This window comes from Anopheles stephensi, chromosome 3 (genome assembly GCF_013141755.1).
Source record: "Anopheles stephensi strain Indian chromosome 3, UCI_ANSTEP_V1.0, whole genome shotgun sequence".
NCBI lineage: Eukaryota > Metazoa > Arthropoda > Insecta > Diptera > Culicidae > Anopheles > Anopheles stephensi.
In genome coordinates, this window is record NC_050203.1 from 64,445,374 (window position 1) to 64,464,732 (window position 19,359).

The 19,359-nt window shown below is 45.5% G+C and overlaps 1 protein-coding gene across 3 annotated transcripts in view; it reads right to left on the reverse strand.

The window, feature by feature from the left end:
- Positions 1-124: 124 nt before the first annotated feature.
- LOC118511638 (pneumococcal serine-rich repeat protein) overlaps positions 125-19,359 on the reverse strand; it is a 33,712-nt gene continuing 14,477 nt past the window's right edge. For 2 of the 3 annotated variants that reach the window (XM_036054952.1, XM_036054951.1), the window contains exons 4-9: positions 15,071-15,237; positions 9,971-10,115; positions 9,232-9,419; positions 8,902-9,142; positions 8,683-8,771; positions 4,407-8,613 (exon numbers count right to left, since the gene is read on the reverse strand). In XM_036054952.1, the coding sequence (XP_035910845.1) occupies positions 5,635-8,613; positions 8,683-8,771; positions 8,902-9,142; positions 9,232-9,419; positions 9,971-10,115; positions 15,071-15,237 (3,809 nt within the window). In that variant the 3' untranslated portion in view covers positions 4,407-5,634. Of the gene's footprint in view, positions 1,741-4,406; positions 8,614-8,682; positions 8,772-8,901; positions 9,143-9,231; positions 9,420-9,970; positions 10,116-15,070; positions 15,238-19,359 lie in introns of those variants that run through there. The other variant, XM_036054953.1, reaches the window with a different exon arrangement.

The window sequence follows — 19,359 nt, forward strand, 5'->3', positions numbered from 1 at the left end:
CTATGTAGCTAAGTAAGAGAGTAAGAGTGAGTGAGCAACAACATTCGTTATTACACAACAGTACAGCAGCAATTTGGGGAGAGAAGAGACGGAACAGGAGGATCTCTGCGCGTGTGTGTGTGTGTAAGGGCTAAAGTATGACGGTGAGTGCATTAATGATTCCGGTATATGATGCACCACCACACGTCACATTCATTGTATTTCATGCGTTTTCGGTGGGGTTCGTCACATCTACAGCCTAACCGCTTATAATATACTAGAAGAGACTTTGATTCTTATGATAAGATTTCACGCGTGTCGTCGATTGATAGTGCGCTGCAGAGGAAGAATAATTCATATCACGTAACATTGGTTTAAATCCAATTCTTATGCGCCGTATTTCGTAGCCGTGCTCAACGACAATAAACTGTTAGAGAAATAAAATGGTAATAAACCAAAATCCAGCTTCGATTTATTCTATCACTACTGAGAGACGTCGAACGTGCAAAATCACGACTTTGTCGAAAAGGTACAACAAGCTATACATATATCTCAATGCGATATCCAGTGGGAGCTAACAAACTCTTTAGGGCCTACGCTGTATCGCAACAGAGATGAGCCAAACAAACACTTCTAATATTGCACGCGTACGGTACGCTGAAATCAACTGGTTACTGGACATTACTTTCACTGACTAATACGCAGCTGTATCACACTTGCTATCCTTCCAGCGCAATTGCAAGGATGCAGTGTATCACGTAAGAAACAAGCCAGATGAGATGGAATGTCGCATCGAAGAACTAATGCTTCGACTTAATCGAAGGATGATTCGAATGCGCATTTTACGCATTATGCAACACAGTCAAACCGTAGTCCTATACCGGTTCATAAACCGAACGAACCTCGAACAACGTTTAAACGCATGTTGTATACCAAATTGATACCCACATCTAGCGACCAACAAACCCTGCTTCCCGTCTATACCCTTCAATCGCTCGTTTAGTACAACATTTGACACGATCATTTAAATCGATCAGTTTTGCTAACCGCGATAACCCTTTGCTCGGTTTGGCGTTAGTATCTCGACTACCCACACAGATCAGGATGTCTTCTCAGTACTTCCACGACCACTGTCCGACGGGGGACAGGACGGCAAACGATCGTCCGACGAACCGCGTCGAAACGTGTACTGATAACCGTCGTTCGCTTGCAGCATCTTTTCCGAGGAAGATTTTTCCACGATCAGCCGCTCATTGTCGTACGGTGAAGGATAGCTCTCGAACTGGTACGGATCGGTATGCTGTGATGGTGGTCGTGTCGGCAAACCGCTATCGTCAGTGTCCGTTTCACCGTACGAAGCATCGACCACACTGCTGGACAGTAGCATCAGTCGCTCCTCGTCCAAGGATGAAGTTTCCGCCGCAAAGCGTTGCGTCGTCCCAAACGTTAGTCCGGACGACGAGCCCGACGCGACGCTAGACGATGGAATGATGCACGAGACGGAAGACGCGCACGATGCAACCCCGGGCGGCGATTGGCACGTAAGCAGGGGTACATCCAAATTGGACGAGGTAATCCGGCGGGACAGCATCTTCGAACCGCGCCGCTGCTGTTCGCTTGGATGTTCGATCGCGTACGAGGTAGAGGCTTCGGTCCCTTCCGGGCTAGAAACGGACGACGTGCCTCGCACCTTAGACGTCAACTTCTGGAACGTATTGCTGAGGCGGTCGATGAAGGTACTGAGCATCCGTGAACCTTTACCTGCGGGGAGGAATTGGTGGCAGTACAGGGGGCAGAGGGGGGGGTGTGGTATAGGGCATAGGTAAGTTTAAATGTGTACACTGAAATGGAGAAGGGCGCAGAGGCAACACTGTCTTGTCTCGATCGACACAACACAGTTGCTAATTAACGAAGAGCATGTAGAAGGATGCTCTGCCACGGATTCAGTGCGTGTCCTTTCGTTTATCACACACTCGATGATTCCGGAATCCTGTGAGGAAAGGGCCATCGTTATCGTTTTCCAAAACCGACCGAAGGCGAGACAGAAGAATAGGCAGCAGGACTATGGAAGGTAGGGAACGTTGAAGGATAGCAGCACTTACGACGCACGGAATCGACCGTGACCTACACCATTCCAAAATTACTTCTATGTTAATATGTGCATTAATGGCTTTCCGATTTGAAAGTGCTTTCTGTCAAAATATCCGAGGCACAGCGATGTCACAGCTAAAACGACAGTTGGAGTTTTATTTGGCGATGTGGCTGTGCGGAATAAGAATAGAGCCATCGCTATGTTTTTTAACTGTCTTTTTTTTAAATGAATGTCCCGATGGGTATGTTTCCGGCTTAAAACTTGGTTTTTTAAAACTCTATTTTGCTGCCCGTGTCCGAAAATAGGGTCAAAGAAGCATCAGCTGATTTGCTATTCCTATTTCTTTTTAATTGAAAAAGCCTTATATGAAAACACAGTGTTTTAAGTTTTAGTTTAGACTTGACTGCCTATGTTTTAAAATAATTCAATTCAATCTTTCACTAAGGAGGTTAGAAACATACGTCCTTTGAGCTGTCAAAAATCGGGAAAATGAAATTAAATGCACGCAACTTAAAATCTTAAAATATGTGCCGACAGCAAGAAATCGAGTGCGGCGAGTCAAAAATTATAGGCAGACAGTCTAAAATAAAACGTAAAACCCTGTAATGTTGAGAAAAATCAAAATCTTCGTGTGTCATCCATGCCTCGGATTGTTCCTTCTCAATACACCCAACCCAATTATCGCTCTCCACCCAATTCAAACAGCTAAATATTCTACAACATTCCATCCACCCAGAACACGCCTGTAGTACTTCCGATACACCATCCAACATTCAAACACAAACACACGCAATCTTACAAAACATACCACAGCCACAGTGTCACAGCAGTAGAGAAAGCGTGCAGAAAGTGAATAAACTAATGAATGGTTTAGTGTGCTTTCTTTCTGGTGGGAAGGGGGGGAGGGCAATTTGTAATGGAGGTTTAGTTCCCAATTTTCCGTTTTTTTTTTACAAATAATTGTACAACCTTCGTGTACTGTTGGACGGACAATACCTTTGGCAAGGAGCAATGATATATGGTGGTGTGATGATGATATGAGATCGAGGGGGGTGGGGGTGGTAATGATTAGTGGATGTTTGTGGGTGTTCTGGGAATTTGGAGAGAGAGAGAGAGTGGTAAGTGTTGAAGTTCTGGCTTTTTAGGACAGGTACGTCGCGTCGTGTATGTGTGTAGTAGTAGCGTATGTGATGTGTGTCGTATATTAGCTGTTAGTTAATTGTGCGATGCACCATTCAACAAATGTGAGACAATTTTACAACATGATTATAATAAGGTGCTGCAGTCGACCCTAACATTCATGAAAAATTTTACAGAATAGGATTTTTAGAATACTGGACGCATAAAAGAAAAATAGAAACCGATTTTCTATCCGTTCAGACTAAACACGTAAGCTATGTGAAAATAGATCGCTGCAATAGAGTGGTTAGCTGTGTCTGCATCATGAACGTGCGCAATAGGGGTAACAAAGAGGTAAATGTGAGTGAAAGTATCATACATGGAATATGTGTGACAAACAACCCAAAAAAGCATAGACCAGCGCCATATGCCGAGTGAGTTTCAAATGGTTGGAAACATTGTCCTAATGGTATAGCCCGCAGTGATGATCTGTACATTTTTACACAAGTATTGTAACAGTAAGAAGGAGGTTATAGACAACGTTGAATTTCTCAAATCTTTTCAGAACGATCTAACGTATACATTCAAAAAATAGACTTCATATGAACGGTGGTATCATATGTCCAGAAGCATTCTACAAAAAGATTTGTCCGGTCTCGAGCGGCCTACGGTAAATATTTCACCCCTTAGACCTTCTTCCTTGGCACTACAAACCTCGAGAGGTCTTGGCCAGCCATTTCTGGCTTTCTGTGACTTGACTTTACCCGTAGCAAAGTAGTCAGCTCTGCGTACGTAAAAAACAATAATTTTTTTAATTTAATGATTGCAATTTCTCGACTTTTTGAGCCTTACCAGCTCCAAATCAGTTGATTTCACTCTCATGTTTTGAGGCCGCAAAATATATGATACAAAAGGACACCATGATCTTCTAGGGGATACAGAGCCATCGACAGAAATTTATGATTTCTCATTCAGTTCCCGGTTAAGTTCAGTCAAATCGGTCTATTTTTTGCATGCATACGGTACAACCAAGCTGCTGGGAACGAACACGTGTAAGGCAAACGCTAATTGTACTCTAGAAAGCTATTCAACTGAAAATCAAAACTAAATCGTACCATACTAGATGGTTGGTTTGAACGGTCCAATGCGTCTGCCTTGCCGATTCTGTTCCGCAACTATGGCTAAGACACGGGCAATTAAATTCACACCGAGCAACTTTTGTAACGTTTGTAAGGATTTTGCTTCTCTTTAATCTATCGATTCGTTATATTATATTATATAGAATCAATTTGAGGCGGGGAGCAGAAAAGTTGTGTTGCAGATAACGCACAAAAGATAGCAGAACGGAACATGTTTTTAAACAACTAAACACAAAATCTAACCAAAACATAAACTGGACGATAAGTAGCGCGAAAGTAACAAAACAAAAAAAATAGATCCATCTTTACTAAAACCGTGCTCGAAACGGAGTGGAGTCATTACTAGGCTGGCAACAAGTATTCTCAAACGGGGGGAAACAGCAGCTAAAGTTGTTACGTTGCGGTTCAGCCAACCCAGGTAGGTGCGTCATTGTACCGGATTGTCGCGCGATGTTTAAAAATATCTAGCCTAAGCTCTTTCACTATTCATTACTTTGTCTTCTAAACACGCCTATAGCTATCTGTAATCTGAACTATCATCATCATTCGGGGGTTTGCGTCAGACGTTAAGCATTATCATCTATATTGATTTTCATTTCTTGCACTAGCTTTCAACAATCTGTAACACTAAAAAAAAAAAACTGACGACACTTTCGCCGCACTTTACTACACATCTATACACTGACCGAATTAAAAGGTACTAAACGAAACAGAGACAAAAACGAACCTAATACTACACCCTTTTTGCTCTTGTTGCTTGTTTTCTGTTTTGCTTAAGTAATCGCGTTATATCGATGCCTAGCTAGTAGCTCCAATGAGAGAGAAAAACAAAACAAACTTGATCATCTATCTCTATTTTGTGTTTCTGTTCGGTGTTATGATCATTTTCCTATATGCTTGTCCCTCCCCGTGATCATCAAGCGATCTTTAAATCACAGCAATGCTTGCCAATTGAAATGTGTGTATGTGTGTGTGTTGATTTAAGGTTAGGGGGGGTTTTTCGTTTTCGAATACGCCTACCTTCCCTTTCCAAACTCGTCGTCGATCGTCGATTGTCAACCGGAAGAGAGTAGCAGACCACAGCAACAGGGTTGCATTTATCTATTTGTCTTACATACGTCTATCCAAACAGAATCGCTTCGTCCAATGTCGCTTTAACGTGTGCGTGTGTGTTTGTAGGTGTGTATGTTTAAAGTGAATATGGTAAAGGGATTTGTGTGCTCTACAATGGGAAATCTATTAAAGGGAAACCAAATCGAGGGGAATGGGGAGAGGGGGGAATCGAAAAAGGGCGTGTGATGTATATCAGTGTCCCGATCGCCGGTGGCCAGCAGCAGACCGATGATCATCGCCTAGCTGGCGATCGGACTGCGATCGATTGAGCGTTGGTAAGAACGATCCGTTAGCAGTAGACGCGTTGGTACTAGTGGAGGTGATAGTATCGGCAGCGAAAGACGCAAACCCTGCGTTCTCAATGCTCCCGGCGCTCGATTCGAGTGTTTGTACCGCGACAGGAGCGCTCAGGGTTCGTTCGATCGAACGACCAGCAGAAGCAGCCACACCACCACCGGCAATGTTCGACGACGAAGACGACGATGCTGTTTGGGTACGTGGTGGTTTCGGGTTCGGTATCTTCATGGCTGCACACAGCTCGGACCGTATCTCGCGAAACGAGAACGGTGCACAACGGTTGCTACGTGCAAGGACGGGACTTCCACCAGCTGCTGCCTGCTGTACGATCGTCAGTGACGAGCAGGAGGATGACGATGCACGACGAATAGCAACGTCCGCGGTAAGACTTTCGAGTGATCCTTCCCCAATGTTCTGTTTTTTGCTTTCGTTTGCAGCCGTTGAATCGACTGCACCCTTACGCGCACCACTCACCGAGGTAACAATGTGCTGCAACAGTTTGTTGCAGAAACTGTTGCCTGCAGCAGTACTTGGAACCAACGCCAACCCACCCACAGCACGTTCGGTAGAAGAAATATTCTGCGACGGTTCCATTAGTGCCGCATCACCTTGCTCTATCATCTCGAACGAACTCTCGATAGAAGAAGAGCCTTGTGCGATGCTATCAACAGGAGAAGCCGGCACAGGGCTTACGTCGAACCCGATTCGTACGTTTGCTGCGCTAGGTTTCACGACGCTGCAGCCCGTGTCCGATCGTACGGTGATCGCTGCCGGCGACGCCGGTGCTGGCAGGTTAGGGGACGGTGGTGGCGGTGGTGTCGGTGGCTGCTGCTCCTCGATCGTGGATGGGCGACGCGCAAGTGCCAACTCCAGCCGCATCATATTTCCCGGACTTTTGCTTGGCGATTCATAGCTCAGCTGATTATCACAGAGAAATGAGTAGTAGTCGGTGCAAGCGATCTCTTTCAAGCCTCCAACAACGTCACCGGCTGCTAGCTTTGCGCTGCTGCCGTCGCCGCCACCACCACTACTCTTTGCTACGTCCGGTATGGGCATCTTGGACGATACCGGTGGGCTTTTCGGAATGGGCACGTTTGATGTTGTGGTGGTGGTAGTCGTGGCTTTTGCCGCTTCCGCAAGGCTAGAACTACCAGCGCCCGCTCCGATCGTGGTCGTCGAGCGAAGCTGAACGCTGTTGGCAAGTGTCTCCTTCAGGTTGGGGTTGCTACGCATGTTACGCAGCCAATGAAATTTTAGCTTCGTCCTTTTGCTGCTACCTCCTACACCGCTACCATCGTTGGCAGCCGTGATACCCTTTACCGAACCGTTACCCACCGAAATGCCGGACAGATTGCTGGCACAGGACCCGTACAGTGTGGCGTTACCACCGATGATACCGCCATTGCTGCTCCCGCTGGCGGCGTGCTTCAGCTTCAGCGACCGTTTCTTCTTACGCCTCATAGCCATACTGAACCGCCGGAACGGGGATGAGGACGAGGGTTTGCTTTTGGAGCCGCTACCACCACCTTCACTAGCACCGCGTTCTGCGCGATCCACTACCGATGCAACGCGTACCATTTCACTGGGATCGTCTCCGGTGGCGGATCGATCCACCGTACCAATCATTCCCGGTCTCAGGTTTCCGTGCGATTCTACCCTCTTTTCCTGCTGCGGAAAAGCAGCAGCACCACCGGCCAGCAATGTGTGAGATTCTCGCAACAAACGATTCGCGTAGTTACCGTATTGTAGCGAACTAGCATCGTACAACATCACCGCTAACGATGAGGAGCCATCGGTAGTAACGGTACCAGATCGGGTTGGCGGATTTTCGTCGTTTGCCGAAAGGCTTTGCATCGGATGGATGCGGCAGATTTGGTTAAGAGTTTGATTGGTGGTGGCGCAGACACTACTATCGCTACTACCGGGAGGCTCGAGCTCACCGCGAGCGAGCGGATCATAACTACTTTTACTACTTTTACCGATGAGGCCACAACTGCTACGAGTGAGAAGGTAGTTTTCGTTGTCGCTGATGCAACAACGACGAACGGAGGAGGAGGTGGAGGAGGAGGAGGAGGAGGGAAGGGAGGCAAAGGTTTTGCTGCTGGGGGATGGTGGTGCCGTTACTGTTGTCGCGGCCATCGCTACTACCATCGTTGCTCGCACCGGCGGTATTATTGGGGGACATTGCGCAACGGGGCAACTACTACTACTACTACTACTGGTTTGGTTGGATGTGGTAAGAATGGGTTTGGTTGTACTGGGGATTGATGTGGCTGTAGTGATCGAGGTAATCGTAGCTGTTGTTGTATTCGCGGTTGTTGCTGATGTAGTAGCTGTTGTAGTTGGTCTTGATTTGCACATGGTTTCCGACACTACTGTATGACACTCACCGGATTCCCAATCTTCATCCGTACCCTCCGAAGAGCCTCCGGAATGGTTCAGCTGACGCTGTTGCTGCTGCTGCTGTTGCTGGAGCTGTTGCTGCTGCTGAAGCTGGAGCTGCTGCTGCTGCTGTGTCTGCCTTTCGACATCCGGAATGTTTATCCCGATGTTACAATAAATGCTGCTATTCTGCTGATTATTGCCCAGCGAAGCGCGATTGTTGTTTACGGACCGATGATGCAACGGCAAGGGATCATTGTAGTTGGAGCTAGGTACCATCGATTGACTACGGTTTGGTGGATCCCGCAACGCAATGTAATGCCTTTGCTGCAGCTGCTGCTGGTCCTGCGGAACCGGCTGCTGTTGGTAATGTAGCACGTGATGGTTGTTTTGCGAAGCATTCTTCTGATTGCCCTCGATTAGCGACTGCGTCGGTGGCCTAGCGTCTAAATTATCGGAACTCTTGCCGCGTGGATGCAGAAAGACTTGCACCTGAAACGGATGAGCGTCGTTACAAAGTGAGCGTCAAATGAAAAAAAAAAGAAGTCATCTGTAACATACCTGTTCCGGGCACTTTTTCGCGTTACCTTTATGGGCATCGTCAATCTCTTTTTTGTCCAAAGCCAGCACCAATCGACCCTGCGAATCATCTGGTAGAAAATGTGAGCGATTAAAACAGAGAGCAGTTAATGCTTTTACAAATATATCGAATTATGCGCGCCTCCAATCCTCCTAACAGTTGTTTGGCTAATTGCTCGCCATACTGCTTGTAATACTCACAGGTACCAGCGAGCTCGACGAAAAACGTGTTGAACCAAAAATGCCATCCTTTGTCCAGCTTGTTGCCGCGAAACTCAACCTTCACATCACCGGCCAACGGCATACAGCAGTCAAGCTCCACCGATATGTAATCCTCCATGCGGTGGAACTTCACCAGTGACAGCGGTTCCTTCGAATCCTTCTGCTGTATGGATCCAACCTTCAGCGGTAGGTCGGCGGGAAAGATGCGCAGCTCGAGAACCTTTACGAAGATAGAATGCATTCAATTATTTATTTTCAGCCTGTGACGTTCACCTGCAATTGTTTTTTATGAGTCGCAACGAGTCTTACATATAGTGAAACTTTCCGGTAGGTTAGGTTGTTACGCAACAACTGTTCGTAATACTCCACGTATCGGCGTTGCGAAGGAATGGTGACTCCTTTTTTGTCCTTTGTGCGCTTCTCGGCGTAGTACGTCAGTGCCTCGTTGGCAGTCTGGAAGGTATTGTCGTATAGCATGTAGCAGCAGATCATCGTTCCTGGGTAGACAAAGTGACAGAAAGAGAAACATAAGTTTAAAACAATTTTCGACACGTGATTTATACTATCCATTCCATTCCTAATCCCTTACACATTTCCCGAATAAGAATCCTTTTTTTAATATAAATATATTAGATTGTGTTATGAAACTTTATGGAACTACTTCTTCTTCTTCCTTGACGCATCCAGACCACATGTATGGTTAAAGCAAGATGGACTAAAAATAAAATCCATATACAAAAGAAATAATCAGTCCACCCCTAACATTAATTGGTAAACGAATTGTACAGTTGCGGTTCAAACGTGACAACGGCACGATCATGATCCACCACCACACGATAGCGAGAGCACGCTGCCAGAGGAACACCCGATGCATTCAAATTGCCATCTTATCGATTGCCGCGTCGTGAACTTGAACATCTGTTGCCTCTCTCTCGTGGTAATATATTTTACTCATTACTCGAACGATAAAACAGTGTGCTCAAAGATAGGACTTACTGAAGAGGAGGAGAGTGAAGCAACCAAAAACATCAAATTGCATTAAACTTACCCGTACGACCTTTGCCAGCCTTGCAATGGATTGCCACGACGTGAGATCTATCAGCATTCAAGAAATTGTACACATCTTTGCAGAACTTGTCGATGAGCTCAATGTCCGGCGGGTTGTGATCTTTGAACGGATATTCGGCGTGGTACTGTAAAATGAAACACAAAGAAAAAAGATTAAATAATTATTTAAACATAGATTTAATAACTTCAACGGTTTAATTGTGAGCCGCAACATCGGGCCAGATAACTTCTTCTTCTTCTTCCTTGGCACTACAACCTCGAGAGGTCTCGGCCTGCCATTTCTGGCTTTCAGCCTTACGTACGGGGAGGCAGTCTGGATGGGATCTGAACCCCGGCCCTACCGTGATAAGACCGGCCCTACTGTCACCTCGGCCACCGGACTGCCCGGCCACCCCCGCCAGATAACAATAATCAGTAAATAATTTTTGTTTGTTTGAATAAATCATACTTCCCATGTAATGACACTTTTAATTAGAACGATCAATCATAATCGTGCCCAGCTACAGAACGGTTTTATGAATCAAGGAATGAATTAAATATGCCTATTTCATGTACAATTACTTGCATACACGATATTGTAGCAAATCATTCAACAGTTCCTTATTCTATACACCCCACACATCATTACCATTATCCCCTGTACCGTATCATGCCTCCTACTGTCGGTGGACCCCATAGGAAAGCAATCGTAACCTTCAACCAAACACACCGCCTCAGCAAGCGGCCTGACAACCAGCTGCTGTCCCGAGAAGTTGCAGTGTTTCCACTCCCCCGCACATCATTTGATTTAAACACAGTGGCCAACATTGGCGGAGCACGGCCGGACCCGTATGGCAGAGAGGCTGGTGGAGGGAACACATCATCATGTTATAATCACATCAACCAAAACGGCGACGGCAGCAAGAGCGAGCAATCAACCGTTCGTCATTCCCCTTCGCTTACGCGTTCCTTGCGCGCAGAAAGATGCGGTGGAGGTCTCAGGCACACGAGCAAAGCGGTCGCGAATGTATATGCAGCTTATTTTATTGCACCAATCCAACCGGTGCACACATGCTTCGGAATGGGAATTCTCAATTCTTCTCCTTGCCAACGTTTTAGAAGCGGAGCAGCAGGGCGGAGGCAACTGGCGTGCGGCAACCATACGAACCATTCGACGACGTCAGAAGATGGCACACGCTTCGGACGTCGAAAGATAAACTGCCACCCGCCCCCCCCCCCCCCCCCCCCCCCGGGACGGTTACTTTTTTTTTTCGTTGCCTTTGCTCCACCTGCACAATCACGCTTCAAAAGATCGAGCAAATTTGCATGTTTAAGCACTTTGTGGTTCGCTTGCATAATCGCGTCAAACACTGCAGTTTAACTCAGGGAAGTACCGCGTGTCCGTGGGTGTGTGTGTGTGTGTGTGTGTGACGTTGCCAACATGAGCAATAACTACGGATCAGCTCACAAGCTGATTCAGCGCGGAGTTATGATTTGATTAGTATGAAACTACCATATTGGTTGTAGCGAAAGAATTTATGGTCTGAAAATATCCAATTGTCTCCCCAAACGCAGGACTGACTATGTGTGGGTATAATCGAATCCCTGAACCCTGAAGTTGACATCTTCCGAAGTTGTAGAGTCAAAGAAGAAGAAAAATAGTTCAAAACCCATCCGATTACAATGAATTTGTACAGAAACTTAGTTTCTAAAATAATCCTAGGGCGTAGGGCTGACTATCCAGCTACGGGTAAAATCAAGTCAAGTTAGGTTAGAAATTTCAGTCTGAGACCTCTCGAGTTTGTAGTGCCTAAGAAAAAGACGCAGTCATTACAGATTCAATCCTCGAAGTCTCCCCAGAAAGGATCTCAACAACAATATTAAAATGTAATCCATTAACTTGGCTTTCGTAGTACCGGAAGTGAGGATGGTGCCTTTTTTGAACTGCACCCCATGCAACATAATCCATGGAGTTTAGATCCAAGGAGTTGGGAGACTAAACATTGAGAACTGATGAAGTTACAGGAATTTTGAGACAAACATTTTTGATTTCTCGCGGAAGTGTGAGATGCGTAATGTTGGCTATCTTTGTTATCCAAGGCTTGGGGCTACAGGGTTTAGCAGCTCCATGAAGCCATTTGAAGTAAACCTAAGGCTCTGTTTGGAAAATGTGAAGGTATCACCATCGCCCTTCAGGAAATTCGAAAACCATCACGGTTTGGGAAAATTTAGGCTGCATTACATGATAAATGTCCTAGCAAGTCTCTTGTTCATGCCTGTTTGTTATACTGCAAATCAGGGAGCATCGGGCGGTAGACATAATAGTACACCTATTTTGATGGCTGGTACGAAGCATCGGGATGCTCTAATGGATGTTTAAAAAACAGATACAAAAAAACCCAATAATGTTTGACGAACAGTCACAAAGAAAAACTGTGAGAAGGAATACAAATATTTCGGAGAAACTTTTAATGTTGTCCAATTACGGTACTAAATGCAACAAAAACAGAGAAAAACATTACAAGCAAAACATAACTTCCGGAGAAAAGGAGCGGCAGTCAGTCTTTTTCCCTAGCGGAACCTTATCCAAACAAGCGAACAATGTTCAACACGGTATCTCGTCGTCGTCGCCCTGCCCATCGACTACTGTGCAGCGCCAAGATGCACGATCGATATTCTAAAATAAAATGTTAATTGCTTACCGTTTTGATTGCCGTCTGCTGGCAAGCTACATGAAGGTGTACACCGGAGACGAATATTACTTTGTGTGCTAGCTACGGAGCTGAGGAGCTTGGAGCACATTTCTCGGAGGGCCCCAGCCACTAGCGAAACCGTCCTTCCTGATTTGAACAGAACCAGCCAAGCCAGCCATACACACCATACGATTTGCAACCACCTACGCGTCGCCATGAGGACAGGCTCGTTTGCGTGTATGTGTGTGTGTGTGTACTACATTGTTGCCTTTATCCCTTCATCACAAGCGTTTATGTGTCGCTGCATAGAGGAAATATAGAACATAGAAAATGGCAGCCCCACCAGCTGCCATGGTGGCTGGGTGCTGGTGGAAGGCTTCGAGCAAACCCGGCGGCACTTTGATGACGGCCTGGCAACAGTGCACAAACGAGACACGCACGACCCGTTTGCCGCGCCGTGCGTGCCATCACCCGCATTGCCGTGAAAGACATTCCGGGAACCGTGATAAGGAACAAAACCATTCAATCCTTCAATTAAAACCGGGCTGATGAACACATTCGCAGAATCACGACAATTTTCGCTCAGCTTTTTTTTCTTCTATGTGCCACCGCTGCTTGGCAACAGGCGGACGAAAATGACGACGACGATGATGAGACACGGTGTGCGCGACGGTTTCCATCGATTAGCGCTACGTTTAGCGAGCGCAACCGAGGCTGCAACGATCCCGCGTCCCGTGCCCCATCATCATCGAGATACAATCAGGCCTGCACTTGCACCGTTGAAGGGAACAATGCACTTGCAACAATCACTTGTTGCATTCTCCCTCCCCAGCCCCCTCTCCTCTCTGGGCACAATCACTGAAAACGATCGCGAGGAGCAAAGATCGCCATCATCATCACCACCATCATAAGCACTACACCACTCACTAGACAGTGGTGGTCCGACCTGAGCGTATAATGCAGTGATGAGCGCGACTAGTGTTGAAGGCGATCGTTATCGAAGGGGTGAGATAGAAAGGGGGAGGGGGGGATTGGGCACGGCTGGTGATGAGGGGAGGGTGGGGGAGAATAGAATGGATGCTTGCATGCCTTTCACAAACGTCTGCTTCTCTTCGCATAGAAATGTGCAAATTATTTGATTGTTAAATCATCGTTATCGCGATAATTGATTGAAAGCTATAGGTGTAGCTGCTAATGTTTGCAGCCGGGAGGAAGAAGCAGCTGCACGATAAGGCGACGCGAGTGACGGGTTGTAAATGCAGCTGCAATAGCTAAATTGCATCTGGCAACATGGTTTCACACATTTACAGCTTTATCAAGCTCGTAATCGTCGTTTTAAGTGTGATCGTCAGCGGCGCGACGAGAACCGTTTGCGCGGCTTCTTCCTCTCTCTCTACCCTAGCGTCTTCTCTGTCATACGATCACCGTTTATTACATAGCGTCGTTTCCGAGGTGGCATCCCTCAGCTCAAGGTGTCCATCATTTATTGCGGCCCCCACGGGTGGGAGGTTTTTGACCCGCTACAGTAACCCCGTCGAACTGTGTACGCAATGCTGTGATCTTTTAATTATAAATGTAACGATGCACGAGTGTGAATTGCTTTATAAAGCGGTGGTAAAAAGACGTCTCAACAGCCAATCTTAAAGGATCTCTTGATGTGACTGGATGTGGTCACGACATAAAAAGATTTGTACTTCAATCAGGTGAGACAAGCGAGTAAGTCGGAGATTTTAGTTCTGGGCGAAGCTTTGGGGGGCTGCCCAGTCCTAAAAGATTATGAGTATTACCCCTGTTCGAAGATAGTAAGATAATAAATGGGAATAAACTATGAAATCCGCATTTTCTTCCTGCAGTTACCTCGAACCGTAGCTATTCCTGATTACCTTGATGATCATCTACATCTGAGATACAGAATGCTTGAGCAGAAGTAAGTTGGGAGTCTTTTTGATATCCGGACGTGTCAAAAGAATATATATACAACCCACAACGGCCGTTCACTACTCGTTCTGAAATGGACACATGGACTTAGAAATGGAATGGACACATATATAGTTGGATCTTTATACCCCTGGATCCTACACATTCACGTGGTCCAAACCACAGCCAACTGGCTAGCTGAACTTTGCCTCCTATTAGACGCTTTCTAATTCTCCAGAAGCGAACATAAGATGTTATTACTGAATTCGCTTTGGTAAATAGCAGTGAATGTCTCTCGCTTTCCCAACTGCTTCGCGACGTATTTATCTGTTTTGCAGTATAATTAATCAAACATTTGACAAATGCCGACTTGAAATGTCAAATTTCTAATTTTAAAGTTTTATAAGTCCTCATCGTATCCCTATAATTCGTCTTTCGTCAACCTTGCATACAACTTAAAAGACAAAAAGTTCGGTTCGAACTTCACTTACCGGAAACAATTTGGTGTCGTAGGTACGCTCCGAGCAAAGATTGTACACTTTGTACTTGCCCTCGTGCTTTTCCGTCAGCAGCTTCAGCACGTCCTCGCGATTATTGCGGTAGATGGCCTCCATGTTTTCCGCCGGGTAGCCCATGGCGATGATATTCGCCTTAATATCTGAAACGAGAGGAAAGCCAATTATTAAAACCAAAAATGTTGCAGTCAAGTGAGAAGCGAACGGATAATTGTTTGCACTTTCCATGCATTCTCGATGCTGGACAAATACTGGGGGGGCGAGCGAAGCGACAAGCGAAGGGCGAGCTATGTGTTGCGCTTCTAGCCAGCACACACAAGCACACATGTATCAGAGTTTAAACGCCTCTTTTGAAATCAGAAGAACACAGTGTAGCACGTTGTTCGAATTTAATTTGTATACTAATTGAGTAGCGGACAGGTAGCAGCATGCTTATGCTGTCCTTTCCGCCCTATGTTTTTCGACCGTGCTCCTGCAGGGCACTAGCTCACCGAACGCACACATTGTGGCATTGTATCGAAGCATCTGTACTATCCGTACATTCTGCGCACAGAACACGGAACGGTGTAGGTTAGTGTCGGATACTACTCTTGATGGCATACAGGGGAGAAAAAAAACCGTCTAGCAACTACGGCGAGCGGTCCACCAGATATCACAGACCACCCATGCGCGCGAGCATGTATGATAATGAAAAAATAATCACATACCATCGAGCACTTTGCCGCTGCTACTACCTTGCTAGCCCTTGACTGCTGGCAGGAAAAGAAGAACCGCATCCAGCTGCACATGCTGCTACTGCATTACATTTTAATTGTATCCCGGGCTTAGACACACCCACCATTCCCAACACGGGAGAGACCCAGCTCACTGCCGTCAGCGGCACACGGAGTGACTTTGATGGGGCTACTACACAGTTTTATTTTTATCCATTCTTTCTTCCCTCCCATCATGCCACAGAATGCATAATACAGTGGTAGCAAACGGTGAAGATATAATTTGCATACCTAATTGCCACTGATTAGCACATAAATACATCGAGACACACACACACATGCACGAAAGGTGAGGTGAATTATGGAGTGCAGCTTTCAGGTTTGAATTTTGAATGCTGGGAATGGATAAACACCGGTGGCGGAATGTGTTACAAGTAACGTCATGGTTGCGCTGCCGATGCCGATCCTCCTGTGTCTCATCATCCAGGTTCCGTTCCCGGCAGCCGATCGGCCCACTTTTGTGCGCTAATGGTCGAACCGAACGCAACTTGTGCTAAACATCCGTCGTAGGTGCGCACAATTGTGTGAGTGTGCCACTTGATTTATGATCACGATGCACTTGACGCCGAATGCTTCATGCAATAGTGCAATAGGGGTGTCCACATTTTTCGGTGCAGGGACCGGACTGACAGAGACAGCTATAATCAGAGTTTCAGGTAACTGAAGATGATGGTCCAATGTTGGAATATCTCGCGTCACGAGGAGAAGGCAAGAATTACAGGAAATGATCTTCTATATGGATTGATTTGATCGTTCATTTGGACAATCTTTCTCAACAATTCCTAAGACTTGGTATTTGATGCAGAATTTTTTTTTTTCGCCAATGTACCTATTCATATAACTTTTTTATTGGTTTACTTTGCTAAGAGCAAAGAGCCAGCAAGAACTGTGTCCATGCTTACAATCTAAGCCACAATGTCTGGCTGACTCAGTGAGTGAACTTCATGTTATAGGGCTTAGCCAACCTTCAATAAAAAGGCAATAAAATAATATCTGAAGAGTGGAAAGCTAAAAAAAAAACTTCTAAAATAATGAAATTTCAATTTGGCTGTTAAAAACAAAAATAAACTAAACTGCAGCACAACGTATAGAACCTAACAATTTCTGCGGTCAAGTCAATGCTTAATGATCTATCAACTAGGTTTGGCTTACCAGTAGAGCACGCTCAATTAATACTAATTAGAAGTAGGCGCCTTCTGCTCTCGTGTGACTTTTCTCCCTTCCATCGCTCTGTCACACCTTACTGTGTATTTCTCTATGCATCGTGAGATACACACGATTGAACCGGTTTAAGTTCAAGCCCACTATCATAACGAACATGCTCGTGTGGATCAATTGGGTTTGTCCTCCGGTTTTCTCTCTCAGCTGGTCACAAGATTGTCCCTGACCGAAACACGATCAGGTTCACCCCGGTCTGGGTCTCTCTTTCTCTCCGTGCCGTTCCGCATGTGTTCCCCCCCCCCTGACAAAAGTACGGCGAAACCATACGTTGGTTTGATTAGAAACTCATATGATTTAGAGCTGGCGACGCCAGCAAGCAATGACGAGAATATTTTAGACATATTTTCTCTTTGTGTACAAGCAATTGTAAACACCTAGACATAATAAGGTGTATTTTAAGATAGGATCAAATTTTCCTAACTTAAATAAATCGTAACTTACCAAGACATACACACACAAGCTTGAAGAAACTGAGCGCGTAGGGTAAAACTTAAAAAAAAAAATGTATTCAAAATTCTGAAAAGATACAAAAATTTGTTCGTCACTCTTGAATGCTCAGTAGATCGTCTCGAACGATTCACAATCGACCGACAAACCTGTGTGATTTGCGGTTCATAACGAAAAGTGGGGGAATTTGGCCGACATTCAGCAGTACGATGAGAACGATGAGACGATGTTTAGAGCACACAGAAAAGAAAAAAAAAACAAACACACATATACACGCGTTCGCGCATGTTTACACTCTTCATCTCAAGGACAGCCACAACATTATGAGCACAATAATGATCGATCAAGCAAGCAAGCAAGCAAGAAGGCAGCACGCCACACGATCGGCACACGATCGAGTTTTCCCGCCAGAGTGAAACGGCAACCGGCGGCCAACCGGCCAGCCACCAGAGCTAACCACTCTACTACCACCTCTGGGGTCTATGACCGATTCTTCCTTTGGCATTGGGAAGTGGTTCCGATTCGAGGGCGATGGGGTTGTAAGTCATAGTTAAATGCACCACACAGACTGAGGCCTAACTGAGTGAGCAGCTTACTGTAGCTGCATATTTTTCTCTTATTTTGCTAGAAAATAAAAGCTTTGGGCAATGCGATGTAAAATAAAAAAAACTAAACAATTTGAATTATCAGTTATAATTTGCTTAAAATGCTTTGATGGATGGACCTTGTCCAAAAATGGCAAAATCATTTCAACCGCGTTGGAGGAGATGCTCAGAAAGATTGTTGGTCTCGTAAGTGTGGAGGGACAAAGGAAATACCCCAACAAAGAGAATTAAAATCGCTAGGCTTCGAACTGATTACCATGTTATGTGAGTAGCACCGTAAGACTCAGCTCATAAAATCCCTTCGCAAATTGATGTAAAATCATGACTTTGAGACGTCCACTATAAAGACCGGGATATTGAGTTGTGAGCGATATCGAGGGCTTTTGCAGCAATAAAATGGCTGCAGAGCTATTTGTTCGTTAGGGAAGATTCTTTTATTTTGCATTTGCAAGATGGAATGATGAAATTGCATGCATCAACAGTCATTAAAATTGTATCTTCAAGAATGATTCAGGATTTGCATTGATTTCATTTCTAGAGTTCATCAGTAAACGCCTCAACTTACGACAGGCTGTAAGCTACCTCCCGGGCGTCAGACACTCGATGCGCAATACGCTTAAAAAAAAATAGGCCAACAATTATACTTGATCCACCACTTCATTACGATCATATTAAGCGTTAAATGTCATGATAAGCTACGCCGCAGCAGCACAATATGCTGAAACACAAATATATGGGCTCCATTTAACAAGCCAATCAAACCTCGGCGTAGTAGGGTCAGCAGCAACGGCAGCAGTCTACACAACAGTGCGCTTCCGGTATTCCGTAGCAATCGAAGAACGTAAACGTAAGCACCCAAGAAACGCGACGATACGCACGTACAACACACTGATTGTGGCTGAACTGCAACATTGTTGCAAACGTAATCAACTGCAAACGTCGCTCTTGCCTGCTTCGTAATGGTTGCAGAGCAGTGCAGCACCACTTAGCTGGAGGTAATATACCGATTTAAAATAAAATAGAAGGAAATCGCCGCGCTATAAGGCTAACCTAACACGGGAAAACAATTCCTTTTTGCGGTTGATCAATGAGGAATAAAAGGTTCTCATTCGTATCATTCAGTAAAAAACATCCATATCCATCTTACGAGATTCGTTTGGAGTTCAAAACATAGTTTTCTTCCGACTAAATACGAAGTATACTCAGTCGGTAGATTCTA